Source organism: Nomascus leucogenys, unplaced genomic scaffold (genome assembly GCF_006542625.1).
Source record: "Nomascus leucogenys isolate Asia unplaced genomic scaffold, Asia_NLE_v1 Super-Scaffold_241, whole genome shotgun sequence".
Lineage (NCBI taxonomy): Eukaryota > Metazoa > Chordata > Mammalia > Primates > Hylobatidae > Nomascus > Nomascus leucogenys.
In genome coordinates, this window is record NW_022095767.1 from 3247697 (window position 1) to 3275047 (window position 27351).

General features: G+C 51.2%; 1 protein-coding gene across 3 annotated transcripts in view; it reads right to left on the reverse strand.

Moving 5' to 3' along the window:
- FBN3 (fibrillin 3) overlaps positions 1-27351 on the reverse strand; it is an 84009-nt gene that overhangs the window by 19942 nt on the left and 36716 nt on the right. For all 3 annotated transcript variants that reach the window (XM_030807802.1, XM_030807803.1, XM_030807804.1), the window contains 26 exons: positions 25497-25619; positions 25183-25305; positions 24592-24717; positions 24379-24501; positions 23165-23287; positions 22763-22924; positions 21712-21780; positions 19579-19704; positions 16944-17069; positions 16111-16260; positions 14372-14443; positions 12876-13001; positions 12468-12593; positions 12028-12153; positions 11549-11665; positions 10960-11088; positions 10033-10152; positions 7107-7232; positions 5729-5881; positions 5524-5589; positions 5175-5300; positions 3692-3811; positions 3457-3579; positions 2713-2847; positions 1581-1706; positions 658-864 (listed from right to left, as the gene is read on the reverse strand). In XM_030807802.1, the coding sequence (XP_030663662.1) occupies positions 658-864; positions 1581-1706; positions 2713-2847; positions 3457-3579; positions 3692-3811; positions 5175-5300; positions 5524-5589; positions 5729-5881; positions 7107-7232; positions 10033-10152; positions 10960-11088; positions 11549-11665; positions 12028-12153; positions 12468-12593; positions 12876-13001; positions 14372-14443; positions 16111-16260; positions 16944-17069; positions 19579-19704; positions 21712-21780; positions 22763-22924; positions 23165-23287; positions 24379-24501; positions 24592-24717; positions 25183-25305; positions 25497-25619 (3249 nt within the window). The remainder of the gene's footprint in view (positions 1-657; positions 865-1580; positions 1707-2712; positions 2848-3456; positions 3580-3691; positions 3812-5174; positions 5301-5523; positions 5590-5728; positions 5882-7106; positions 7233-10032; positions 10153-10959; positions 11089-11548; positions 11666-12027; positions 12154-12467; positions 12594-12875; positions 13002-14371; positions 14444-16110; positions 16261-16943; positions 17070-19578; positions 19705-21711; positions 21781-22762; positions 22925-23164; positions 23288-24378; positions 24502-24591; positions 24718-25182; positions 25306-25496; positions 25620-27351) is intronic.

Here is a 27351-nt window from a genome sequence, read left to right on the forward strand (position 1 = left end):
GCCTCCCAAGTAGCTGGGATTACAGACACACGCCACCATGTCCAGCTAATTTTTTGTATTTTTAGTAGAGATGAGGTTTCACCATGTTGACCAGGGTGGTCTCAAACTCCTGACCTCAGGCGATCCGCCTGCCTCAGCCTCCCAAACTGCTGGGATTACAAGCGTGAGCCACCGTGCCCGGCCTATTTTTATTTTTATTGTTTTTGGAGGCGAGGTCTTGCTCTGTCACCCAGGCTGGAGTGCAGTGGCACTATCTTAGCTCATTGCAGCCTCAAATTCCTGGGCTTAAGCAATCCTCCCGCTTCAGCCTCCCAAAGTGCTGGGATGACAGGTATGCCAATGGGAGGCAGAGGTTGCAGTAAGCTGAGATTGCACCACTGCACTCCAGTCTAGGTGACAAAGTAAGACTGTCTCAGAACACACACACACCACACTGGCTCACACACCTGCTCCCTCAACCCCCCGAGTTCTTCCACGCATATGGGGCACATGTACTGGTTCTCCTATCTGCTAGTACAAAGGCACACACACACACACACACACACACACACAGTGTGGCTCACACATTCCAGCACCTGCTGCAGTACAGACATATAACCCTGAGCAAACTCCCCAGCTTCTTGCCTCCCTGGGGGTCCTGAGGGCATAGGCACCCACCTCGGCCCTCAGCGGTGTAGCCTGAGCCGTGGGGGCACAGCTTCCTGTAGGCGGAGGTGCCGGGCAGGGGACAGAGCTCGCAGCGGGGCCCCCAGCCCCGGCCACCCCCACAGCAGCACTCGGCCCTGGTGACAGCCTCGCTGCTGCTGGACAGAGACTGGCACATGATCTGCAGCACCTCGGCAAAGCAGGGCCCCTGCCGGATGTCTGCAGAGAACAACGGGAAAGACAATGGTCACTCCAGGAGGCTGGTTTGGGGGCAAAGACTGAGCTTGCTTTGGGGCAAGCTGTATTTTGGGGATGTTGGGGATAGGGGTGTCCAAGAGGGAGCTGGATACACAGGACAGATGGCACCAGTGGGTCACCGGCTAGGGTTAGCTCCCCAGAAGTGGGAGATCTGGGGAAGGTTGGTTCCAGGATGTGGTGCCAGTGAGGTTGTAGGAGGCGTGGAGGGGGCATCTCGCTCTTCCAGGATTTAACAGAAGAGACAGAGGGAAGAGGGGCATCAGGGTAGCACTGGACATGTGTGTCCGGATTAGCTCAGCAACCCCCTGGGTTGCCCCTCAGGGCCCCAAGCCCCGTCCCTGCCTTGGGGAGCTCCCAGGCAGTTGGGGGACAGGGAGTTGGGGGACAGGCAGTGGGGGGACAGGGAGTGGGGGGACAGGCAGTGGGGGGACAGGCAGTTGGGGGGACAGGCAGTGTGAGGGACAGGTAGTGGGGGGACAGGCAATAGGGGGACAGGTAATGGGGGACAGGCAGTGGGTGGGACAAGCAGTGGGAGGGACGGGCAGTGGGAGGGACAGGCTGTGGGGGGACAGGCAGTGGGAGGGACAGACAGTGGGAAGGACAGGCAGTGGAGGGGAAGACAGTGGGTGCCACTTGGTAGGTGGCTGCATCCACTGTGCGTGCCCAGCCACACTCACCGTGGCACTCAGTAAGGGTGGGGCTGGGCTGGAAGCCCTCATCACAGTCGCACCGGAAGCTCCCTGCAGTGTTAACGCAGCGGCCATTAACACAGAGGTCAGGCTGAGCGCGGCATTCATCGTCATCTGAGATGGGAGGGGTGAGGCAGGTGGGCGGAGAGGCCACAGGCAGCCAGCCTCTCCCACAGCCCCAAAGGTCCCCTTTGGGTCTGCCCAGGCCCTCTTGCTTATTTTTATTTTTACTTTATTTATTTATTTGTATTTTATTTTATTTTATTTTATTTTTTTGAGATGGAGTCTCGCTCTGTTGCCAGGCTGGAGTGCAGTGGCAAGGTCTCAGCTCACTGCAACCTCTGCCTCCTGGGTTCAAGCGATTCTCCTGCCTCAGCCTCCTGAGTAGCTGGGATTACAGGCACATGCCACCACGCCCGGCTAATTTTTGTATTTTTAGTAGAGATGGGGTTTCACCATGTTGGCCAGGCTGGTCTTGAACTCTGGACCTCGTGATCCACCCACCTCGGCCTCCCAAAGTGCTGGGATTACAGGCATGAGCCACCGCGCCCTGCCTATTTTTATTTTTATTATTTTCTTTTTCAAGACAGAGTCTCGCTCTGTCGCCCAGGCTGGAGGGCAATGGCACAATCTTGGGTCACTGCAACCTCCGCCTCCCGGGTTCAAGCAATTCTCCTGCCTCAGCTTCCCAAGCAGCTGAGATTACAGGTGCCCACCGCCACACCCAGCAATTTTTTTTTTTTTTTTTTTGTATTTTTAGTAGAGATGGGGTTTCGCCGTGTTGCCTAGTCTGGTCTTAAACTCCTGACCTCAGGTGATCCACCCGCCTTGGTCTCCCAAAGTGCTAGGATTACAGGCATGAGCCACCGTGCCTGGCTTTATTTTTATTTTTATTGTTTTTGGAGATGGGGTCTTGCTCTGTCACCAGGCTGAAGTGCAGCGGCACTGTCCTGGCTCATTGCAGCCTCAAATTCCTGGGCTCAAGCGATCCTCTCGCCTCAGCCTCCCAAAGTGCTGAGATGACAGGTATGAGTCACTTTGCCTGGTCTGACCCTTTTGCTTTGACCTCTCCCTTCCACAAGGGGTTCCCTGCACCCCTGAAGCTCCAGTGCCCCCATACCTGTGCAGCCCTCCCTGGAGCCAGGCAGGGGCCGCATGCCTGGGGGACAGACGCACATGAAGGTACCGATGAGGTTCTTGCACTCCATGCCCCGGGCGTGGCAGTCCTGCTGACCATCTGCACACTCGTCCACATCTTCGGATGACCAGGGACAGATGGTCAGCCAAGGCCAGGCACCCCATGGCCTGGGGTAGGGACCTGGATTCCACCCTACATCAGCCCTGGTGGGACCTGAGTGAGCTCCCTGCAGGCTCTGCCAGGTGTCCATCCCTCCTAGGAAGGGAGCCCCCAGCCCCAGCTTCCAAGAAGCGGAGGGAATCAGGAATTGTCCCCCAAAGCTTGCATCCCCTGCCCATGTCAGGGTCTGTGAGTCTGCTCATGGCCCCTGGAACACTGACCCTGAAACGGCCCCAGAGACACTGAGTCCCAGACCAGGGTCTCCCACCCTTGACACTGTGAACATTTGGGATAGGAAAGTTCTTTGTGGTGGGCGGCTCTTCTGTGTGCATTGCGGATTTTTTGTTTGTTTTTTTGGTTTTTTTTGAGACGGAGTTTTGCTCTTGTAGCCCAGGCTGGAGTGCAGTGGCGCGATCTTGGCTCACTGCAACCTCCGCCTCCCAGGTTCAAGTGATTCTCCTGTCTCTCAGCCTCCCAAGAAGCTGGGATTACAGGCGTGCGCCACCATGCCCAGCTAATTTTGTATTTTTAGTATAGACAGGGTTTCACCATGTTGGTCAGGCCTACCTCGACACATGGCCCCATCCTCCCTCAGGGTGTAGCCGGCTGGGCAGGTGCACAGGTAGGAGCCCTCGGTATTGTGGCAGCGGAAGGCACAAAGCAGCGGGTTCAGGGAGCATTCGTCGATGTCTGGGGAAGCCAGTGGAGGTGCCAGCTGGGTGGGTGCTGCTGGTGGGACCCCCACTCCCTTCCCCAGGCATCTCCGTCACACGGCCCAGGTCCTGGGCAAGCAGAGTCATACCCTCGCAGGTCATCATGGGCCCAGGCTCAAAGCCGTCAGGACAGGCACATTCGAAGCCTCCGATGACATTGGTGCATGTGCCTTGCCCACAGGGGTGGCCGACAGAGCACTCATCTATATCTGGGTGGGAGTAAGGGGGTGGTCAGCACCTGCAGAGGGTACCCCATCCTCAGTAGCATCCCGTCTGCCTGCCTGTTGACCACCACAGATCAGATGGAGCCAGATCGAATGCACCTCTAGTCTGGCTATGGGGCAGGCAAGTGGTATGTGTCCAGTGAATGAATGAGTGAATGTGTGAGCAAGTGGGCAGGTAAGGGAATCCATGAGTGAGCAAGGGAGTGAGTGAATGAGCAAGAAGTGAATGCATGAGCCAGTGAATGAAGGAGTGATTAAACCAGTAACTGAAATTGAGGCAGGAAGGTCATTTGAGCCCAGGAGTTCAAAAAGAGCCTGGGTAACATAGCAAGACTTCATCTCTAAAAAACATATAAATGAGTAAGTCAATGAACGGTTAAGTGAATAAGGGAATGAGTGAGTAAAGGGGTGAATGAGTGGGTGAATTAGTGAGTGAGTGAATGGAGAAATCAGCAAGGAAGTGAATGAATGAACAAGGGGGCAAATGAGGAAACGTATGAGTGACTGAATAAGTGAGTGAAAGCATGAATGAATGAGCAATGGAAAGAGTGAGTAAATGAATAAATGAGTGATTGAATGGGTGAATGAGCAAGGAGACAAATGAAGGAACGAATGAATGAGTGAACAAACAAGCAAGTGAATGAATGAGGGAGCAAACTAGTGAATGAGTGAATGAGTAAATGAATGAGTGAATGAATGAGCCAGTGAACAAATGAGGTGTGAATGAATGAGGGAGTGATTGAATGAACAAGTGAATGAATGAACAAGTGAAGGAATGAGTGAGCAACGGAGTGAATGAGTGAGTGAATTAGCAAGTGAATGAGTGAGGGAGCAAATGAGTGAATAAGTGAGTAAATGAATAAGTGAGTGAATGAGCAAGTGAATGAATGACGTGTGAATGAATGAGGGAGTTAGTGAATTAACAAGTGAATGAATGAACAAGTGAAGGAATGAGTGAGCAAAGGAGTGAATGAGTGAGTGAATTGGTAAGTGAATGAGTGAGGGAGTCAATGAGAGTGAATAAATGAGAGAATGAATGAGAAAATGAATAAGTGAATGAGTGAGCAAGTGAATGAATAAATAAATCAGTGAATGAATGAGTCAGTAAATGAATAAGTGAATGAGTAAATGAATAAGTGAGTGAGTGAATGAATGAGCAAGAAAATGAGTGAGCAAGTGAATTAAGGAGTGAATGAAGCATAGAGGGAGGAAAAGTGAATGGGGGAGAGAGGCAGTGGGTAAGGACAGGATCTTACCCACTGCCTGGGGGTGTCTTCCCTGCCCTCCTCTGCTCCTTCCTGTCCTGGGAGGGGCCTGGGACAGGGCTGGGGCAGGGCTGGCCACTCACCCACACAGTTGATGCCAGTGAAGTCCAGGCTGTAGCCAAAGGGACACTCACAGCGGAAGGATCCATCGGTGTTGACACAGACGCCGTTAGTGCAGACGCCAGGGTTCTCTGCACACTCATTCACGTCTGCGGATGGCAGGCGTTGCAGACATGGCTTCTGTCACCATGCAATCCTCAGAGCCCTGGCCACACTCAAGGCCCCAAGGGGACAAGAGCTCAAGCCCCAGGCTGGCAGGGTCCAGGGCCACCCAGGCTCTCAGTGGGAGCCTGAGACTCAGAGACCCAGGCAGTGCGGAGATGGATCTGGGTGGCCCAGAAGGGGCTCTTAGCACATGGGTGAGGGGCTCACCTTCTCGGGAGTCATCCGGGCCTGGGACTGCCCCGTGGCCAAAGGGGCAGAGCTCCTGAAAGGCAGCTGGACGGAGAAGGGGAGGGGAGTCAGAGTCAGGGCCCAGGTGCAGCCCCCAGGTGTGTGCAGGGAAGGATGAGGGAAGAATGAGAGAGGAAAGTGAGGGCACATCATCCAGGGAGCCTGGACAGGGGTGGGCACTTACCGCTGCCCTCCTGGGGACACAGTTCACAGGGGTCTCCCCAGCCCTCCCCAGGCCTCTTACTGCAGCAGCAGCGGGTCTTGGTGGTGTTGAAAGCTTTGGGCACCGAGCACTTCCCAGCCTCAAAACGGGTGAAGCAGAAACTCTCCCGTGTGTCTGTGGGGTGGGGGCTCCATTACCCTGATTGAAAGCCACTGGCAGTGCCCACCTGCCCCTCTGCCTCCTGCACCCCAGTCCTGGTGAATGGGTTGTGCTGATCCTGCCAGTGGCCAATCAAATCATGCCATGGCCTTGGTCATGGTGATTGGTTTGAGTATGGACATGTGACCTACTCTGGGCCAATGAGGATCTGCCCTGGGTTTTTCGTTGTTGTTGTTGTTGGTTGGTTTTTTTGTTTTTTTTTTGTTTTTTTTTTTTGAGATGGAGTCTTGCTCTGTTGCCCAGGCTGGAGTGCAGTGGCATGATCTCAGCTCACTGCAACCTCTGCCTCCCAGGTTCAAGTGATTCTCCTGCCTCAGCCTCCCAAATAGCTGGGATTACAGGCATGTGCCACCATACCCAGCTAATTTTTGTATTTTTAGTAGAGACGGGGTTTCACCACATTAGCTAGGCTGGTCTCAAACTCCTGACCTCAGGTGATCAGCCTGCCTCAGCCTCCCAAACTGCTGGTATTACAGGCATGAGCCACCGCCCCCGGCCTGCCCTGGGGTTTTGAGGGGACAGCTGGAATCCCACCCCACTTCATTGCTTTGGGGTGTTCTCATGCCAGGAAGAAAGATCAAACTCGGTGGTTACTCTTGGATCAAAAACCCCTTCCTGGAGAGGCAAAACGACTGATTCCAGAAAGCCCGAGGATCCAAACCCCCAATCCTTGGCTCTGGATGCCTATCAAGTCCTCACCAGCAGGCTGGGGTCCCAGCCTCCCAGAACAGCAAATATTCATTGAGGTGAACTGCAGGCTCTGCTCTCACCCTTATTGCCCCTGACCTGTGAGAGAACAGGCTGGTTCAAGCTGGGTGAGGTTAGCCCACAGTAGACAAGGCTAGCCCAGCTGAAATGGAGCCTGCCCAGAGTAGTCTAGGCTAGCTCAAACCGGACAAAACCAGCCCATTGGCAGCCTACAGTCATGTGACCAATACAAGGAAAACCTAAATGAAGCACACACCTAGCTCAGAATGGACCAGGTTAGCCCTCCGTAGACATGACCTCTATAGCCAAGAGGTTGCTGGCACTAGGATAACCCTGCTAATGCAGAGAGACACCTCTGCCTGGTCAAAGCTCCCGGAGGGTCATACAAGAAACCACAGCCCTCTTTTCTGGACGATCTGACCCTTCCCTGCCCCACTTCCCACCCTCTTCCCTAAGCCCTGTGTGGACTTACCAAAGCAACGGTGCCCATTGTCAGAGAGGACAAAGCCAGGTGGGCAGAGGCACTGGAAGCTCCCAGGGCTGTTGGTACAGGTGCCAAAGAGGCAGAGGTTGGGCTCCTCTGAGCACTCGTCGATATCTGGAAGGGCAGGGACATGAGCTGGGTGGGGGGCAAGTAGGACCTCCACCAGCGGGGAGAGGACTCAGCCGTGAGAAGAGGCAGATGGAGTGCAGGTCCAGCCCGGGGCTGCAGCGGGGCTGGTGTCCTGAGAGGTCAGTATGAGCTTCAGCACGAGGTGGACATTGTGTGTGCACGTAGGTCCTTCCCCGAAGGCATCTCCAGAGTAAAGGTCATGGTCAGGAATAGTTCATGATTGGAGACGGAAACTGCACACAGTACAACCTCTATGGAAAACAGTGTGGAGATTCCTTAAAGAACTAAAAGTAAGGCCAGGCGTGGTGGCTCATGCCTGTAATCTCAGCACTTTGGGAGGCTGAGGTGGGTGGATCGCGAGGTCAGGAGATCGAGACTACCCTGGCTAACATGGTGAAACCCCGACTCTACTAAAAATACAAAAAAATTAGCCAGGCGTGGTGGCGGGCACCTGTAGTCCCAGCTACTCAGGAGGCTGAGGCAGGAGAATGGCGTGAACCTGGGAGGCGGAGCTTGCAGTGAGCTGAGCTCACGCCACTGCACTTGAGCCTGGGCGACAGAGCAAGACTCCGTCTCAAAAAAAAAAAACCCAACAAAAAACAAACAAACAAAAACCTAAAAGTAGAACTACCATTCAATCCAGCAATCCTACTAGTGGGTATCTACCCAAAGGAAAGTAAGTCATTATATGAAAAAGACACATGCACATGCATGTTTATAGCAACACAATTCACAATCGCAAAAATATGGAGCCATCATGTTTATAAAAGCCCATCAACCAACGAGTAGATAAAGAAAATGTGGTATATAATACACCATGGAATACTACTCAGCCACAAAATGGAGCTAAATAGGCACAGTGGCTCACACCTGTAATCCCAGCACTTTGGGAGGCCAAGGCTGGTGGATCACTTGAGGTCAGGAGCTGGAGACCAGCCTGGCCAACATGGTGAAACCCTGTCTCTACTGAAAGTACAGAAATTAGCCGGGCGTTGTGGTGGTGCACACCTGTAATCCCAGCTACCAGGAGGGTGAGGCAGGAGAATCGCTTGAACCCGGGAGGTGGATATTGCAGTGAGCTGAGATTGTGCCACTCCAGTCTGGGTGACAGAGTGAGACTCCACCAAAAAAAAAAAAAAAAGAGGAACAAAATAATTGTCCTTTGCAGCAACTTGGATGGGGCTAGAGGCCGTTATTCTAAGTGAAGTAACCCAGGAATGGAAAACCAAATATCGTATGTTCTCACTTATAAGTGGGAGCTAATCTATGAGGATGCAAAAGCATAATAATGATATAAAGGACTTTGGGGACTCCCAGGGAAGGATGGGAGGGGGGTGAGGGATAGAAGACTACATACTGGGTACAGTGTATACTACTCAGGTGACAGGTGCACCAAAATCTCAGAAATCACCACTGAAGAACTTATCCATGTAACCAAAAACCACCTGTTCCCCATAACTATTGAAATTAAAATAAGAAAAAATAGAAAAAAAATTTAAACCTTAAAAAAATAAAATTGCACAAAGCTAACTGAGACTGGATATATTTACCCTACACCGGATAGGGTTAGCTCATGTTGTACTAAGCTAGCCCAAATGGAATAGATCAGAATAGGCTGGGCGTGGTGACTCATGCCTGCAATCCCAGCACTTTGGTAGGCTGAGGTGGGAGGATCGCTTGAGGTCAGGAGTTTGACACCAGCCTGGCCATCATGGCGAAACCCCGTTTCTACTAAAAATACAAAAATTAGGCGGGGCGCAGTGGCTCATGCCTGTAATCCCAGCACTTTGGGAGGCCGAGGCGGGCAAATTATGAGGTCAGGAGATCGAGACCATCCTGGCTAACATGGTGAAACCCCGTTTCTACTAAAAATACAAAAAATTAGCTGGGCGTGGTGGCAGGTGCCTGTAGTCCCAGCTACTCGGGAGGTTGAGGCAGGAGAATGGCATGAACCTGGGAGGCAGAGCTTGTAGTGAGCCGAGATTGTGCCACTGCACTTCAGCCTGGGGGATAGAGTGAGACTCCGTCTCAAAAAAAATAAACAATTAGCCAGGCATGGTGATGAGCGCCTGTAATCACAGCTACTCGGGAGGCTGAGGCAGGAGAATCTCTTGAACCCGGGAGGTGGCGGTTGCAGTGAGCTGAGAGTGAGACTCTGTCTCAAAACAAAACAAACAAAAACAAACGAAAAATAAACAAAACAAAACAACAACAAAAAAAGAATAGATCAGAAGAGGCCAGGCCAGACTGGTCGAGGTTAGCCCAGGCTAGCCCATCTGCTCAAGCCAGACTGGTCCAGGTTAGACCACAGTGAACAAGGTAGCTCATCTGCTCAGCCCAGGCTGGTCCAGGTTAGCCCACACTCTCTGAGGCTAGTCCAAGTGGATCAATGGACCAAAGGAGATTAGGTCAGACTGGTTAGTCCAGACTGCATGAAATCATCTCTGTGGGTGATTACACCAGTGAAGCTTGGGCCAGACTGGTCCTTGATCTCCAGTTAGCAAGTGAGGAGCTCTACATTTGGGTGCATTGAGAAACAGTGAGACCCCACACTCATGTCAATTTATAGGATTCACGAGGAAGCCTGTGGGCACTAGAGACAAAGTCCTGAGTGGAGAGTCCAGAAACAATCAGAATGACAATAATAGTTTATGAAGCTGTGTTTGATGCTGCGTTAAGTACATCTCCACCTTCATCACAACCCTAGCTGGTATTCCCATTTTACGGATGGAGAAAGAGAGGCACTCCCTGGCCCCAGAAATGGGAGTTGGGGCTGGACACTCACCAATGCAGTGGTCACTCTGCACCTGGAAGCCAGGGGGACAGATGCAGCGGAAGGAGCCCTCGAGGTTCTGGCAAGTGCCTGGTAGGCAGGTTCCTGCGAGGCTGAGGCACTCATTGGTGTCTGAAAAGGAGGAAGAAGGGTCCTTGTGCCAGCCAGGATGCAGGCGGCTCACCTGGGACTGGGACCAACACCTGCAATCACTGTGTGATCACTGAGGGCCCCAGGACAAGCCCTCCCAGTGGCAATTCTGGCTCCAGGGCAAGGGCTGAGACTCAGGACGACAGGGACAGCTGGGGAAGGATTATCTGACTCTCGTGGGGTTATAGGTGGGGCCAGATGGTGTCCAGTGGAAAGAGGTAGCAAGATTCCTAATCTGGCACCACCAGCAGATTCCTTCCATGGTATCTATTTAGCGCTTCTACTATTCTTTGCTTCTGGAAACTTACATTTTCAAGACAGCCTCACCCTATACAACAAACCCCATACATAGAAACATAGGTTTGATGTGCTGGTTTTATAATTATTTTATTTATTTATTTATTTTGAGATAGGATATTTCCCTGTTGCCCAGGCTGGAGTGCAGTGGTGTGATCACAGCTCACTGAAGCCTCAAACTCCTGGGCTCAAGTGATTCTCCTGCCCCAGCCTCCTGAGTAGCTAGGACTACAGGCAATAGCCACCACTCCTGGCTAATTTTAATTTCTTTGTAGAGACAAGGACTCACTATGTTGCCCAGGATAGTCTCAAACTCCTGGCCTCAAGCAATCCTTCTGCCTCAGCCTCCCAAACTGCTGGGTATTTTTTTTTAAACCTTAAAATAAATGCTTGGGTAGTAAATGGATCTATGCTCACCCAGAAGTACCAAACTGTGGTGTACATGGAGCAGGGGCTGGCTGAGATGCCTCCAAGCACTATAGGCAGACTCACCCACACAGTTCTTCCCATCAGCTGTGAGCTCAAAGCCATCCTGGCAGAGGCAGTGGAAGGAACCAGCTGTGTTGAGGCAATGGCCAAATCGGCACACCTGCCCCACCAGGGTAGTACACTCGTCAAAATCTGTAGAGGGGAGATGGGCAGGCCAGTTCACCCACAAAACTTGAAGGGATCAAGCCTTCCTTGTACTTCTGTCCACAACTGAGTTGAGCTGATAGCATTGGCTTCAACTTGAGCACTCATGTGTAGACTGTGTATATTAGCCTTCCACCTATCTTACGAGGTAGTTGCTGATATTTTCTAATATAACCATGTAATGCTATGAATTTGCCCCTAAGTGCTCCCTTAGCTGCAGCCTGTGTATTTTCACATGTTATGCTTTCATTTTCATTTTCTTTTACTTCAAAATATTTTCTAATTTTCCTTATGATTTATTTGACCTATGGATTATTTAAGAGTATGTTATTTAATTTCCAAATAATTGGGGACTTTCTGGGCATCTTTCTGTGGCCAATTTCTAGATTCACTTCTTTAGATTCTGAGAACCTACTTTGTGGCCAGCCTGCCACCTGAGCTGACTCACCCACACAATCCCCATTGTGTGTCACCACAAAGCCAGGGAAGCAGAGGCAGTTGTAGGAGCCGATGATGTTCTTGCAGGTCCCATTTCCACAAGGCTGCCGGTCACACTCGTCAATGTCTGCAGAAGCAAAGCCTGAGAGCCCAGCCCAGCTCACCCAGGGCATTGGGGGACTTGGGGAGTGAGAGGCCAGCTGGACCTAGCATTCCTCCCCTGCACCTAGCCCTGCCTAGATGACTGGGCAGTGACCCCTGGGGGTGATGGCTGGGAAGTACCCCGGTGTGATATGTCACCCCCATTTTACAGATGGGAAAACTGAGGCACAGGGAGGCAGATCAGCCATTTACCCAAGATCTTAATCTCAAGACCCAAACTTGGATCTGTTTGTGAACTAGGATGGACAGAATCACCACTTCCATCCCAGGGGAGGTGTAGATCCCAGGCAGCCTGGCTTGAAAGGACGGGGAAGATAAGGGTCTCACCCATGCACAGGGTCTGGTCTGCAGAGGCCTGGAATCCACGGTGACACAGACACATGTAGCTGCCTTCTGTGTCCATGCAGTCACCATGGCTACAGACATTCGGGATCTCCCGACACTCATTCCGTCCTGGGGGGTGCAAAGAGCATGGTGTCCCCAAGGCCCCTACCACACAATGTTTGCCTGAGCTCTCCCTACTGCAATGGGGAAGCTAGAACCTGCCTTGAAGTTCTCCGCTCAAACTTCCACCAGGGGCTTCAGGCTGTGCGCATCAACCTGAGCTCTCACCTCTATCACATCCTATTAACAGACACTCTCAATACATCCCCCACCCCCCTAATAGTATAGAAAAGGAGAAAGACCTGGACAGAGCCATACCCCATCTAAGTCCCCATGGGCGACAGAGCCCAGCTCCCTCACCTCCTCCCAGGGACCCTGCTCACCCACACAAGCCCCGCCTGGCGACAGTTTGTACCCTCGGGTGCACTTGCAGCGGTAGCTGCCGGGGATGTTGATGCAGTCGGCATTCTGCTGGCAGGGACTCTCCCTGCTGCCACACTCATTGACATCTGGGCAAATACAGCAAATGAGGTGGGGGTGACAGAGAAGCCCATCCTGACAGAATCAAACCTGAAACCCAGTCCACTGCTTCGGAGCAGGTAGTTTCTCTGGAAGCAGCCAGAGCTGGAGTAAGGGTGGTTATATGAGATGGAGGCCCTTGGATAGGTGTTAGCCCATTATACAGACAGGGAAATGGAGGCTTACAGAGTTTTAGTTACTTGCCCAGATTGCACAGTGGCGGCCATGCATCCCACCCAGACCCCAGGGCTGGGAACAGGGAGAGGTGGCACCTTCACAAGCCAGCAGGATGCTGTTGTAGTTGAAGCCTGTGGGGCACTCGCAGCGGAAACTCCCGATCTGGTTGATGCAGATGCCATTGGCACAGATGGCGGGGATATCCCCACACTCATCAATGTCTGCAGAGGGCATCTGCCATCAGGGGCAGCCCAGCCCCCTGGGACTTCCAGTGACCCTGAGCAAAGGGACCCACTAGCCCTGCAGTCTGGTTGAGGCTGTTGTGGCCACAAACCAGCACACACTCAAAAAAGTCTTGCTGTGACCAAAATACGTCCACTCACACCAGAAAGAGATGAGGATGTGGGAGGAAAGACAAGAGCAGAGAGACAGTGTGTGTTTTTCTCAATTAAAAATGCACACTTCCTGTGACCCAGCAACCGTGCTGGAAAGAAATGGCCTTAAGCGTAAGCAGGACAGCGGTATGAGATGCTATTTAGCAAGAAACTGGAAACATCAATTGCAGAGCAAAATACGGGATGTCTGTACCATGGAATATTCTTCAGCCTTATTAAGGAATAAAGCCCTGTAACATGTGACAATGTGGTTGAAACCTAAAATCATTCTGCTAAGAGAAGCCAGACACAAAAGAACAATATTGCATGACTCCATTTAAAGGAAACGTCCAGAAATAGCAAATCAATAGAGACAGAAAGTCGATTTGTGGTTGCCAGGGGCAGAAGGGAGGAGGTAAAGGGAGTGACTGCTAATAGGCATAGGGTTTACTTTTGTGTGATGAAAATGTTTTAGACTTAGATTGAGGTGATGGTTGTGTAACACTGTGAATGTACTCAAAACCACTGAATAAAGCACTTTAAATGGGTGAAGTGTGTGGTATGTGAATTATATTTCAATAAAGCTGTTATATATAAACAATCTAAATGTCCATCAGTAGGGGACTGGAAACAACCTAAGTGTCCATCAAAAGGGGACTTGAAAGAACCTAAGTGTCCATCAACGGGGAACTGAAAACCATCTAAGTGTCCATCAGTGGGGGACTGGAAACAAACTAAGTGTCCATCAATGGGGGACAGGAAACAACCTAAGTGCCCATCAATAGGGGACTGGAAACAACCCACCACCACATCCAGCTAATTTTTTGTATTTTTAGTAGAGACACGGTTTCACCATGTTGGCTAGGCTGGTCTTGAACTCCTGACCTCAGGTGATCCACCCACCTTGGCCTCCCAAAGTGCTGGGATTACAGGCGTGAGCCACCGTGCATGGCTCGAATGGTAAATTTTATGTTGCATATATTTTACTATCATTTTAAAAAATGGATAACGGTTTAATAAAAATAATGTCATTCTTTTTTTTTAAAAAAAGTGTTTTTGAGGGCAGGATTCCTGGGGAGTTGGAGGTGTGTGGGGTGAGGAGGAGGGGAGGATGGAGGAGTGGATGTAAGGAAAAGAGCTGTGAGGGAGGGGAGGGGTGGAAGAACCAGGCCTAGGTGGATGGGTGCCCAGGGATAGAGCAGGGACCGCTCACTCACCAAGGGGCTTCCCCGTGTGGATGTCAATGAGGAATCCCGGGGCCTGATTTCCACACAGGATCTGGTAGTCAGCTGCACAAAGGAAAACAAAGCTGAGTCTGGGGCTGCAGGCCTGACCCCAACCCACTCCCCATCTGGAGGGGAACCTCATCCCTGGAGCCCAGCCCTCACCTGGCCACCTTGAACTTTTTTTGCTCTCCCCACCCTTTCCCTCCTTCCACTTATTTAATTTAATTTAATTTAATTTTTTTGAGACAAAATCTCACTCTGTCACCCAGGCTGGAGTGCACTGGTGCAATCACGGCTCACTGCAGCCTCAACCTCCCAGGCTCAGGTGACCCTCCCACCGTAGCCTCCCAAATAGCTGGGATTACAGGTGTGAGCCATGACATCTGGTTTTTAAAGCCACCTAGTTTGCAGTAATGTTTTGCGGCAGCTCTGGGAAATGAATACTTCTATAAACCCCTAGAAGCTCCCTTCCCAGCACTGCCCCATTCCTGCAGCTCTTCCTGGTGCCTGGGCTCGCTGCTAGATCATTCCAACAGGACTCATTCCTGCTGTCAACACACTCTGTTCTGTCCTGCCTCCAGTTCTTGGCTCCTGCTGTGCCCCTACCTGGAACACTTTCCTTCATCCTGACCGATGTTTCCATCAGGGTCCCAATCTTGGCTCTGAGCTTCTCCAGGTCTGCCCCTTCCCCAGCCCAGGAGGTCTATGGTCTCTCTAACCAGCTGTGCTTTCCTCCCTGGCCTGGGACATTTACCGACCCCCTCCCACCCTACCCCACCCCCAGCCACTCCTGTGAATCTTCAAGGGCCTTCCCCACCAATGAAAACTCCATTGATCCATCCTGAATTCTCAAAATCTGCAAAATGGAAGAAAAGCTGCCTTGCTCACTTTAAAGTATTGCCTTCCACACATACGGACTGACACAGTTTGGCTGTGCCCCACCTAAATCTCAGCTTGAACTGTAGCTCCCATATCCCCACATGTCACGGTAGGGACCGGGTGGGAGGTAATTGAGTCATGGGGGCGGGTCTTTCCCATGCTATTCTCATGATAGTGAATAAGTCTCGTGAGATCTGACAGTTTTATAAAGGGCAGTTCCCCTGCACGCACTCTCTTGCCTGCCACCATGTAAGACGTGCTTTTGCTCCTCCTTCACCTTCTGTCATGATTGTGAGGCCTTCCCAGTCATGTGGAACTGTGAGTCCATTAAACCTCCTTTTTTTTTTTTTTTTTTTTTTTGAGATGGAGTCTTGCTCTGTCACCCAGGCTGGAGTGCAGTGGCATGATCGCAGCTCACTGCAACCCCCACCTCCTGGGTTCAAGTGATTCTCTTGCCTCAGACTCCCAAGTAGCTGGGATTACGGGCCTGTGCCACCATGCCCAGCTAATTTTTTTGGTATTTTCAGTAGAGACAGGGTTTCACCATGTTGGCCAGGTTGGTCTCGAATGCCTGACCTCGAGTGATCCATCCGCCTCAGCCTCCCAAAGTGCTGGGATTACAAGCGTGAGCCACCACGCCCAGCCAAACCTCTTTTTCTTTATAAATTACCCAGTATCCAGTATTTCTTCATAGCAGTATGAGAATGGACTAATAGAGGGACAAAACTTCAACTCTCTGGCTCTCATCAGAACAAGGAAGATTAATCTAAGAGCCCTAAGGGCACTATGTTTCCTTAACCATTATGCTAGGAGGGGCCAGGCTGGGAAGACAGTTGGGGAGGGTTACTCACGACTGGTGGGAGTGGGGCAGGCCTCACAGGGTCTATTCCAGGCCTGGCCAATGTTGTAGGAGCAGCAACACATTTTCCGGGTCATGTTGAAGACCAGCTCATTTTGACATGTGCCGTTATAGTGCCGGAAGCAAGCACTCTTCCTCATATCTGTAGTTGGCATAAGGGAGAAGAACGTGGGTAAGGGTCACCTAAGTCAGTGGAAGAGGGAGCCAAAGAGATGGGAACACGTTAACTGATTCATTTGAAGATTATCGGCTTGGCCAGGCACAGTGGCTCATGCCTGTAATCCAGCACTTTGGGAGGCCGAGGTGGGCAGATCACTTGAGGTCAGGAGTTCGAGACCAGCCTGGCCAACATGGCAAAACCCTGTCTCTACTAAAAATACAAAAATTAGCCAGGCGTGGTGGCACATGCCTGTAATCCCAACTACTTGGGAGGCTGAGGCAGGAGAATCGCTTGAACCTGGGAGGTGGAGGTTGCAGTGAGCCGAGATTGTGCCACTGCACTCCAGCCTGGGTGACAGAGCGAGACTCTATCTCAGAAAAAAAAAAAAAGATTACTGGCTGGCTTGATTGGCTTGATGTCTCTTCACCAACACACTTGGGGGATCCATTCACTTTTTTCAGCCTTTTTTGAGCAGTGCACAACCTGAGCAACTGTTCATGGCAGCTCTGGGCTCCTGAGTCCTGCAGCTTTGTTTACTGCCACATATCAGCACTTCATACATGCTTACCCTCCCTCTCCATAGGCTTGAAGGCTCCCAGCAGTTCCTCCCATGCCCAGGTGCTGCTTCTGTGACTGCCAGTTCCCTAGGTCATCACACTTCTTACCCATGCAGTTGTTGCCACCATTGACTTGGAGGTACTCTGCAGGGCAGACACAGGTGTAGTTCCCCAGGGTGTTGTAGCAGGTGCCAGGGCCACAGATGCCCGAGTGTGTGGAGCATTCGTCAATATCTGCAGGGAAAGGAATGGTGGAAGGGAACAGTGGCAGCGTCCACGAATTGTCTGAATAACTCCCCTCCAGAGACCCAGCAAGGCCACTTCGCCAGGGACCTAAGTTTGGTTTTAAAATCAGCTTAAAACGCACACACTTCTTAGTGATGAAGAAAGCTATAATATGGGCCGGGCATGGTGGCTCGTGCCTGTAATCTGAGCACTTTGTAATGCTGAGGTGGAAGGATCATTTGAGCCCAGAGTTCAAGACCAGTCTGGGCAACATAGCAAGACCCCATCTCTACTAAAAATTTTAAAAAATTAGCTGGGCATGGTGGTGCATGCCTGCAGTCCCAGCCACTTGGGAGAGGATCACTTGAGTCCGGGAGGTTAAGGTTGCAGTGAGTTGTGATCATGCCTCTGCACTCCAGCCTGGGTGCAGAATGAGATCCTGGCTCTAAAAAACAAACAAACAAAATGAAACAAACAAACAAAAACAATATGACATTAAGTGAAAAAAAAAGAACATTTACAAGCTGGATGCAGTGGCTCATGCCTATCATCCCCGCTTTGGGAGGCCAAGGCAGGAGGATGATTTGAGGCCAAGAGTTTGAGACCAGCCTGGGCAACATAGTGAGGTCCCATCTCTGCAAAAAATGAAAATTTAGCTGGGCATAGTGGCACACGCTTGTGGTCCCAGCTACTTGAGAGGCAGAGGTGGGAGGATCACCTGAGTCCAGGAGGTCAAGACTGCAGTGAGCTGTGATTACACCACTGCACTCCAGCCTGGACAACAGAGTGAGACACTGGCTCTAAAAAAAAAATATTCATAAAAATAAAGGTGATGATGATACTGCTTCTACTAGGAACAAAATGACCTGAGTTCACAAGTCAGTTTTATAATCACCAAGAATGGATAATCCATGTCTTCCTACTATGATATGATAGGAATCAAGAACCTTATGGATAAAGTATTCTTGGGGGAAAAAATTGATTCTCAATCTAATCATTACTCTAGTCCAGGGGCAGTAATCTTTTTCTGTAAAGGGCCAGATCATTTTGGTTTTTCGGGCCAGACTACAGTGTGTCATGATTATTCAATCTGCCAATGTAGCAAGGAAGCAGACACAAACAATATGCAAACACACTGTGGCACTGGCTGTGCTCCAAGGAAATTTTATTTATGGACCCCTGAAATTTGAATTTTATATAACTTTCTTTTCTTTTCTTCTTTCTTTCTTTCTTTCTTTCTTTCTTTCTTTCTTTCTTTCTTCCTTTCTTCCTTTCTTCCTTTCTTCCTTTCTTCCTTTCTTCTTTCTTTTCCTTCTCTTTCTTTCATCTCTCTCTCTTTCTTTCTCTTTTTTCTTTCTTTCTTTCCTTTTTTTTTTTTTTTTTGAGACAGAGTCTCACTCTGTTGCCCAGACTGGAGTGCAGCGGCCTTATCTTGGCTCACCGCAAACCTCCGCCTCCCAGGTTCAAGTGATTCTCCTGCCTCAGCTTCCCAAGTAGCTGGGACTACAGGCCTGTGCCACTATGCCCAGCTAATTTTTGAATTTTTAGTAGAGATGGGGTTTCACTATGTTGGCCAGGCTGGTCTCGAACTCCTGACCTCGTGATCCCTCCACCTCAGCCTCCCAAAGTGCTGGGATTACAAGTGCGAGCCACTGTGCCCAGCCTTATTTTCTTTTTTTTTTTTTAAGACAGGGTCTCGTTCTGTCACCCAGGCTGGAGTGCAGTGGCACAATCATGGCTCACTGCAGCCTCGACTTCCAAGGCTCAAGTGATCCTCCTGCCTCAGCCTCCCAAGTAGTTGGGATTACAGGCATGAGTCAGCGTGCCCAGCTAGTTTTTTAATTTTTTGTAGAGACAAGGTCTTGCCATGTTGCCCAGGTTGGTCTTGAACTCCTGGCCTCAAGCAATCCTCCCACTTCAGCCTCCCAAAGTACTGGGATTACCAGTGTGAGCTGCCATGCACCCAGCCTTGAATTTCATATAATTTTCATGTGCCACAAAATGTTATTCTTCTTTTGGTTTTTTCAACCATTGAAAAAAGTGTAATAAAGTATTCTTAGCTAGCAGACAAAAATAGGTGGTGGAATATTAGCATGCTAAGAGTGATGTCACCAAAAATAGCAGAGTAGGGAACTCCAGGGCTCCATTCCTCCACAAAAGCAACTATTGAGCTGGCAAAACAGACAAAAATAAACTTTTGCAGAACTCTGGAATCCAGTCAAAAGCTTACAACACCCAGACAAAGAAATGGTGAAGAAAGAAGCTGCTGTATTTCATAAGGGAGTGTCGTGGCGTTTTAGTGGGCCTGCCTACCATCCCCCATGCCACAGATCCACAGCAGCCACGAACATCTTCAAAGCAGCAAGAGAGAACTGACAGATCATGACAAAAGAGGAGGCAGGGGGCAGAAGCCTTTCCATGAGGCCTTCCCTCCTCTACCCTTGTGAGGCTTGGCAGGGCAGGAAGGCAGGGAGAGAGCAGAAGAGCCTGACCCACCCCAAAGAGAATCCATGCTCACCCTCACAGATGCGGGTGTGCTCACTGAGGTGGTAGCCAGGTGGGCACTCACACTGGAAACTGCCAAACGTGTTGACGCAGTCACCCCCCTGACACAGCCCTGGCAGCTCTTGGCACTCGTCAATGTCTGTCAGGAAGTAAGGAAGCCAAGCTCGGGAGCTAAACCCATGCAGAGGACTTAAGGGGCACCCACACCATGCTCTGGGTTCTCCAGGGCCCTCTCGAGGATCCCCAAGTGCTGTCCATCACTGATAGACATTTGAAGGGTCTATCTTGATGGCTGGACACAGATTCTCTTGAGTTAATGTCACCCTAAATTCAACTCCATTCCCTTCATCTGTTGGTCCATTCTCCCATCCACCACATAGTTCCCTCTAGATAGAGAAATAGATAGTTTTCTTCCTCTAGATGGAGAATAGATAGTCTTCTCCAACCTCATCACTCCCTATAGAAAGGATGGATGGGAGGATGGATGAATGGATGGATGAGTGGATGGATGAGTGGATGGATGCATGCATATGAAACAGTGGATGGGCAAATAAGCAAGTGGGTCAATGAATAAGATGATGAGTGAGTGGATGGATAGGAAGGTGGATGGATAGGTGAGTAGATAGGCAAATGAGTGAATGGGTGGATGAGTGAATGGGTGGATAAGTGGATGGGTGGATGGATGGATGGATGGATGGATGGATGGATGGATGGATGGAGGATGGGGGATGAATGGATGAATAGATGGGAGATAGAAGATGGATGGAAGGGTGGATGAATGGGGGGAATAGAAAGGGAGTAGGGAACGGGTGGATGGGAAATGGGTGGATGGACGAGTGGATGGATGGATGTATTGAGGATGGATGGGTGAACGGGGGATAGATGGATGAGTGAACAGATGCGCAGAAGAATGAGAGATAGGTGGGTGGGAGATGGATGGATGGGAGGGTGGAAAATAGGTTAATGGATGGATGAATGGGGGCTAGATGAAGGATGGGGGATGGATGGATGAGTGAATGGATGGATACAAGGACAGCAGAGGGATGAGTGATGAATGGATGAATGGGTGGATGGAGCATGGTTGGATGGAAGGATGGAGGGATGGATGGAAGGATGGATGAACGGGAGGATGGATGAATGGGTAGATAAAGGATAGTTGGATGGAAGGAAGGATAGATGAATGGGTAGATGGAGGATGGTTGGGTGGAAGGATGGATGGATGGAAGGATGGAAGGATAAATGTACAGAAGGAGGGGAGATGGATGAAAGGATGGATGAATGGAAGGATGGGGGATAAATGGGTAAATGGAGGGACAGAAGGATAGGAGAGGAATGAGTGGGGGGATGGATGAATGGGTAGATGGAGAATGGTTGGATGGGTGGAAGGATGAATGGATGGAAGGATGAGTGGAAGGATAGATGAATAGATGGATGGTCGGGTGGAAGGATGGATGGATGGATGGAAGGATGAATGGATGGAAGGATGAGTGGAAGGATAGATGAATGGATGGATGGTCGGGTGGAAGGATGGATGGATGGATGGATGGATGGATGGATGGAAGGATGAGTGGACAGAAAGATGGGGGATGGATGAAAGAATGAGGGATAAATGAAGGATGGGGAATGAATGGTTGACTAGATGGAGGGATAAAAGGATAAGAGAGGGATGAGTGGGGGATGGATGAATGGGTAGATGGAGGATGGTTGAATGGAAGTATGGAAGGAAGAATGGACGAATGGGTACATGGAGGATGGCTGGATGGAAGGATGTATGGATGTACAGATGGACGGAAAAAATGGGCAGAAGGATGGATGGATGGATGGATGGATGGATGGATGGATGAAAGGATGGAAGGATGGGTGGATGGAAGGATAAATGGACAGAAGGATGGAGGATGAATGGAACGATGGGGGACAAATGAAAAGATCAATAAACCAACAAGTGGAAGAAATGGCTGAAAGAACAGATAAAAAAAATTAAACACAAACTAAAAGCATAGTGGGGTCCTGCTGCCCAGCCTCCAGGTGGAAAGATCTGCCCCATCCCAGGACAAAACTGCTCAACTCTGCACTTTGGTGAGGTGGGGATGAGACAAAAGTCAGTCTCTAGGCAGACAGATGGATGGATGGTCTGCCAGGAACTCACCTTCCAGAATGACAGTGATGGGGTTAGGCTGGAAGCCCTCACCACCCGGGCACAGGGTTCTGTATTCAGCTGTAAAGGGAAACAGGCTCCTGTGAGGTGGGGTATTGGGGCAAAGCTTAGGGGAAACAGGGGAGCAACAGCAGGAAGCCTGAAAAGGGCTCAAGAGCGGGTTCCCATACTTCTACTGTACTAACTACATCCCCATATCTCTTTAGTCTCTTAGGGCCAAGAGACTTTGGCCAGTCCTGGGGCTGCTTGTGTGTGTGTGCATGTGCGTGTGCATGCGTGTGTGTGTGTAAATGTGGGTTCCCATTCAACATGTGAGCAGAGTTACGTGGTAGTGGCTGGGGGTAGGAGGGAGAGAAGATTATTCCTTCTGATCCAAAACCATATGCTAGTGTAACTGCAAGTTTTCCCCACACAAGGAAGACCTTGGACATTCACACACACATACACCTGAATAGGTGGACATGTACCTCCCTGTTTCACACCTGAGGCCTTTGCACATACTGTTCTCACTGCATTGCACATCATTCCCCCTACTCTGCTAGGAAAACTCCTACACATCCTTCAAAACCTCACTCAAGCCTCCTCCCCTGGAAAGCCTTCCCCACAGCTTTCTCTTCCCCACAGCTTTCTCCTGAGCTATGGCTATGCCTCAAAGAAAACCCTTAGGACAGCTCTACTCTCATAGTCCTGAAACTGTTGGTTTAAGGGTGAGGGAGAAGCAGTGTGCAAAGGCTGTGGCTCATCCTTCTCTGAGTCCCCAGCCCCCAGCACATGACACAGAGGAACTCTCAGTGTTTGTTGACTGAGTGATCAAGTGACTAAAAACACAGAGAATTTACAGAAAGCAACCTTGGAGAGAGGCCCAGCCAATGAACTACCAAGAGTACACTGTGTGACCCAGGACAAGCCCCTCTCCTTCCCCAGTTCTTGGTTTTCCTGTCGCCTAAGCCCCCCCACCGCCGCCATTAGCAGAGGTGACTCCCTAAGCTCCCGGGTCTCGGTGGCTCAGGTCACGGCGTTCAACTGCCCCGCAGGGACTCACTGGTGTTGGCCATAGGGCACAGCTCACAGGGATTGCCCCAAGCCCGGCCCAGGGAGCAACAGCAGGAAGCCCGGGTGACACCAACTCCGATCTCGGCACTGCAGGAAATGCCGCCGTCCCCTCGGTCATGCGTCTCCAGGAAACAGTTCCCGGCCCGAGTGTCTGAACATGCAGAAAAGATGGTTAGTAGGTGTCAAGGGGAAAGCTGTATGTGTGCGTGTACATGTATGTGTCTATTTCAACAGGTGACAAGGACAACCACTCTTGCAGGAGACCAGCAGATGTCCCGTTAGTCAGAAGCAGGTAGATTTGAACACGTTGACATCTGAGTTAACCCAGGGGGCAATCCCACCCACCTCTGCTGACCCCAGAATCCTGATCTGGAGCTGAGCATGGACTCACCCACGCAGCCCACTCCACTGGGGTTCAGCTCAAAATCCTGGGGGCAGCTGCAGAGGTAGCTGCCGGGGGTGTTAATGCACAGGCCGTTGATGCAGTTTACTGGGTCTGCACACTCGTTGATGTCTGTGGGGAGGAGGCGCGGTCCTCATCAGGGAGCCCTCCCTTGGCCCCCCTCCCTCCTGGCTTCATTCCGGGAAGCTGTAGCCCTCGCTCAGGGTCAGCTCCTGGGCACCAGATTGTGGGACAATGTCATGTCCTTCCCTGGGAAGAAACCTAAGGGGACAGGAGCCTCCAGTCTGTCCTGTCCCCTCCGAACCCCATTCCCTCTCCTGCTCTGTTCTGCATGGCAGAGTTTTGCTCATTGAACTCTACCTGCCCTGGGTTCCATGCAGTCAACATATGAAAACCATATCTATTTTATTTTCTTAATTTATTGATGTTTAAAGACAGGGTCTTGCTGTGTTGACCAGGCTGGAGTGCAGTTGTGCAACCACAGCTCACTGCGGCCTCAAACTCCTGGGCTCAAGCGATCCTTCTGCCTCATCCTTTGGAGTAGCTGGGACTACAGGTATGCACCACAATGCCCAGCTAATTTTTTATTTATGCTTTTTAGAGATGGGGTCTCACTATGTTGCTCAGGCTGATCTCCAACTCCTGGCCTCGAGTGATCCTCCCACCTCAGCCTCCCAAAGTGCTGAGATTATGGGCATGAGCCACCACACCCAGCCAAAACCCATATATAGAAAAAACTTTCAAACCATGGGTTAGCAAACTCCAACCTGTAGGCCGAATCCGGTCCACCACCTGTTTGTGTCAATAAAGTTTTATTGGTACAGGGGCCACATTGATTCATTTACATATTGCCTGTGGCTGCTTTTGACCTACAATGGCAGAGTTGAATCATTATGACAGAGACTGACTGTGTGGCTTGCAAAGCCAAAAATATTTACCATCTGCCCATTTCTAAAACACACAGAGGTGGGAGACCCTTTCAGCAGCTAGGGTGGAGAGACCACTTCAATCACTGAACTTATTCAGCAGGGAAACAGGAACGGGAAATGATAGGGACATCAGGCAAGGCGCCCCCCGCCCCCCAGCAAGACTGCAGGGGAGGATGCTTGAAAAGAGATCTGAGGGCAGCGAGGGAGTGAGCCATGTCCCCTGCCCCAACTCCTGCTCTCTCCTCTCCCCTTCCAGCCCAGATGACTTCACACCTGTGCAGTCGCCACCCCCTCGGTCCAGTTCGTAGCCACCATCGCAGATGCAGCGGAACATTCCAGGCAGGTTCTCACAGCTCCCAAACGCACAAAGGTTCCCTTGCGCACACTCGTCCACATCTGCGGGGACCCTGGGTCAGCCTGCCCCACCCAGAGTCTGCGGCGGGGACCCACCCACTCTGTCCTCTGCCCTACCGGGCCCAACCTCACCCTGGCAGGCCCGGTGGTCCTCGGTGGGGTCAAAGCCCATCTCACATTCACAGCGGTACCCGCCGGGCGCATTGAGGCACTGCCCGTTGTCACAGAGGTCCACGTTCTCGGCACATTCGTCCCTGTCTGAGGGGCCCCAAGATTCGGAGGGCTGGAGGCCGGTGGACCAGGACCCACACAGGGTGGGCGGGAGGCCCCAGTCACTGGAAAACTTGGCTGTCAGCCAGAGTCCCAGGCAAGTAGCCCTGGGGACTCAGTCCCTGACTCGGGGGTGGGAGGCGAGTGACCGAGGCAGGGACAGGGAGGGGAGAGGTGGTCTGGACTCTTGGACTCCAGAGAGGGGACTCAGTCTCTCTGGATCCAGGGAGGAGGGCAGCCAGGAAGGAAGTGTCCCATGCACTTAAGCATTCAAGGGAGCCGTGGGCAGGCAGCAGCACCCCCTGGGCCAAGGACACAGCCTCTCCAGCACCCACGGAGCAAGCAATTGAGTCAGAAAGAGTCAGGAGGTCGAGTGACCATGGCAGCTACCGTGAATTCAGCCCCCGTGGCTGTCCCTCTAGGGCCCCTGCCCTCCCACCCCCCTAATCTCACCTTCGCAGGAGAAGCCATCCCCGGCAAAGCCCTGGCGGCAGGTGCAGCGGTAGGAGCCAGGGACATTGAGACAGTCACCTCTTGGGCTGCACCGGTGCTCCTGGGAGATGCATTCATCCAGGTCTGCAGGAGATGGAGCCCAGAACCCCCACCCCACGGTGTGTGCATTGGGTGGGGACAGAAGGGAGAAAGACCCACCGACACTCCAATCCTGACAGCCCCCCTGCAGACACCCCCGGATCCCGCCCTCCCACTGCCTTGCCCCCCACCTACCTCTTCTGCTTTGCCCCGACTCCCCGCCCCCAGGTACTCACCGTGACATTCGAAGCCATCCCCCACCCAGCCTGGCAGGCACCTACAGCTGAAACTCCCCAGGATGTTGAGACAGGAGGCGTGACTGTCACAGTTGTGTCCTCCAACCTCACATTCATCCACATCTAAAGGGAGAGGAGGCACAACGCCGAGACCCAGTCACAGAAGGAAAGACTCGATGCAATAGCAGCTAAAAGGGCAGGGACTCTTCCTCTCTAGGGAAGAGCTGGCCCAGCAAGCCACCTCCCATTCACCTGGGGAGCTTCCATCTTTACCCAGAGCCCAAGACGAAAACCCCGAAACCTAACATACATGACTCTCAGCAGCCCCCACAAATGGTCTGAAATAGCAGCATGAAAGACTTGGGGTAGATATTAAGAGTGACTGTCCAGCTGGGGCGCAGTGGCTCACGCCTGTAATCCCAGCACTTTGGGAGGCCAAGGTGGGTGGATCACGAGGTCAGGAGATCGAGACCATCCTGGCTAACGTGGTGAAACCCTGTCTCTACTAAAAATACAAAAAAAAATTAGCCAGGCGTGGTGGCAGGCACCTGTAGTCCCAGCTACTCGGGAGGCTGAGGCAGGAGAATGGCGTGAACCCAAGAGGCGGAGCTTGCAGTGAGCAGAGATCGCGCCACTGCACTCCAGCCTGGGAGACAGAGTGAGACACTATCTCACAATCAATCAATCAATCAATCAATAATATAATGTAAAAAATGAAAAATAAAAAAATAGATACACAGAGAGAAGAAGGCCGTATGAAGGTGGAGACAGACTCGAATGATGCATCTACAAGCTGAGGAACGCCAAGGAGGCATGGAACACGTTCTGCCTCTGAGCCCCCAAGAAGGTACTAACTCTGCAGACACCTTGATTTCAGACTTCTGGCTTCCAGAACTATTATTCTAGAAGGAGAATAAATTTCTTTTTAATTATGAAAAATGTTTGTTTTTTTGAGATGGAGTTTTGCCCTGTGGCCCAAGCTGGAGTGCAGTGGTGCGATCTTGGCTCGCTGCAACCTCCGCCTCCTGGATTCAAGCGATTCTCCTGCCTCAGCCTCCCAAGTAGCTGGGATTACAGGCATGAGCCACCACACCCAGCTAATTTTGTATTTTTAGTAGAGATGGGGTTTTGCTATGTTGGCCAGGCTGGTCTCAAACTCCTGACCTCAGGTAATTCACCCACCTCAGCCCCCAAAGTGCTGGGATTACAGGTGTGAGCTACCCTGCCCAGGCTAATTTTTAAAATTTTTAATAGAGATGGGGTTGCTTCTCTATTAGTGTTGCCATATGGCCATGTTGTGATGTATCCATGTCACCCAGGCTAGTCTCGAACCCATGGGCTCAAGCAGTCCTCCCGCCTTGGCCTCCCAAAGTGCTGGGATTACAAGTGTGAGCCACTGCGCCACGCGGAGAATCAATTTACTTATTTTCTTTTTCTTTTTCTTTTCTCTTTTTTTTTTTTTTTTTGAGACGGAGTCTGGCTCTGTCACCCAGGCTGGAGTGCAGTGGCTCGATCTCGGCTCACTGCAAGCTTTGCCTCCCAGGTTTACACCATTCTCCTGCCTCAGCCTCCTGAATTTACTTATTTTCTTTTGAGACGGGGTCTCACTCTGTTGCCCAGGCTAGAATGCAGTGGTGCTATCTTGGCTCACTGCCACCTCTGCCTCCCGGGTTCAAATGATTCTCCTGCCCCAGCCTCCCGAGTAGCTGGGATTACTATGCCTGGCTAATTTTTGTATTTTTAGTAGAGATGGGTTTCACCATGTTGACCAGGCTAGTCTCGAACTCCTGACCTCAGGTGATCTGCCTGCCTCAGCCTCCCAAAATGCTGGGATTACAGGCATGAGCCACCATGC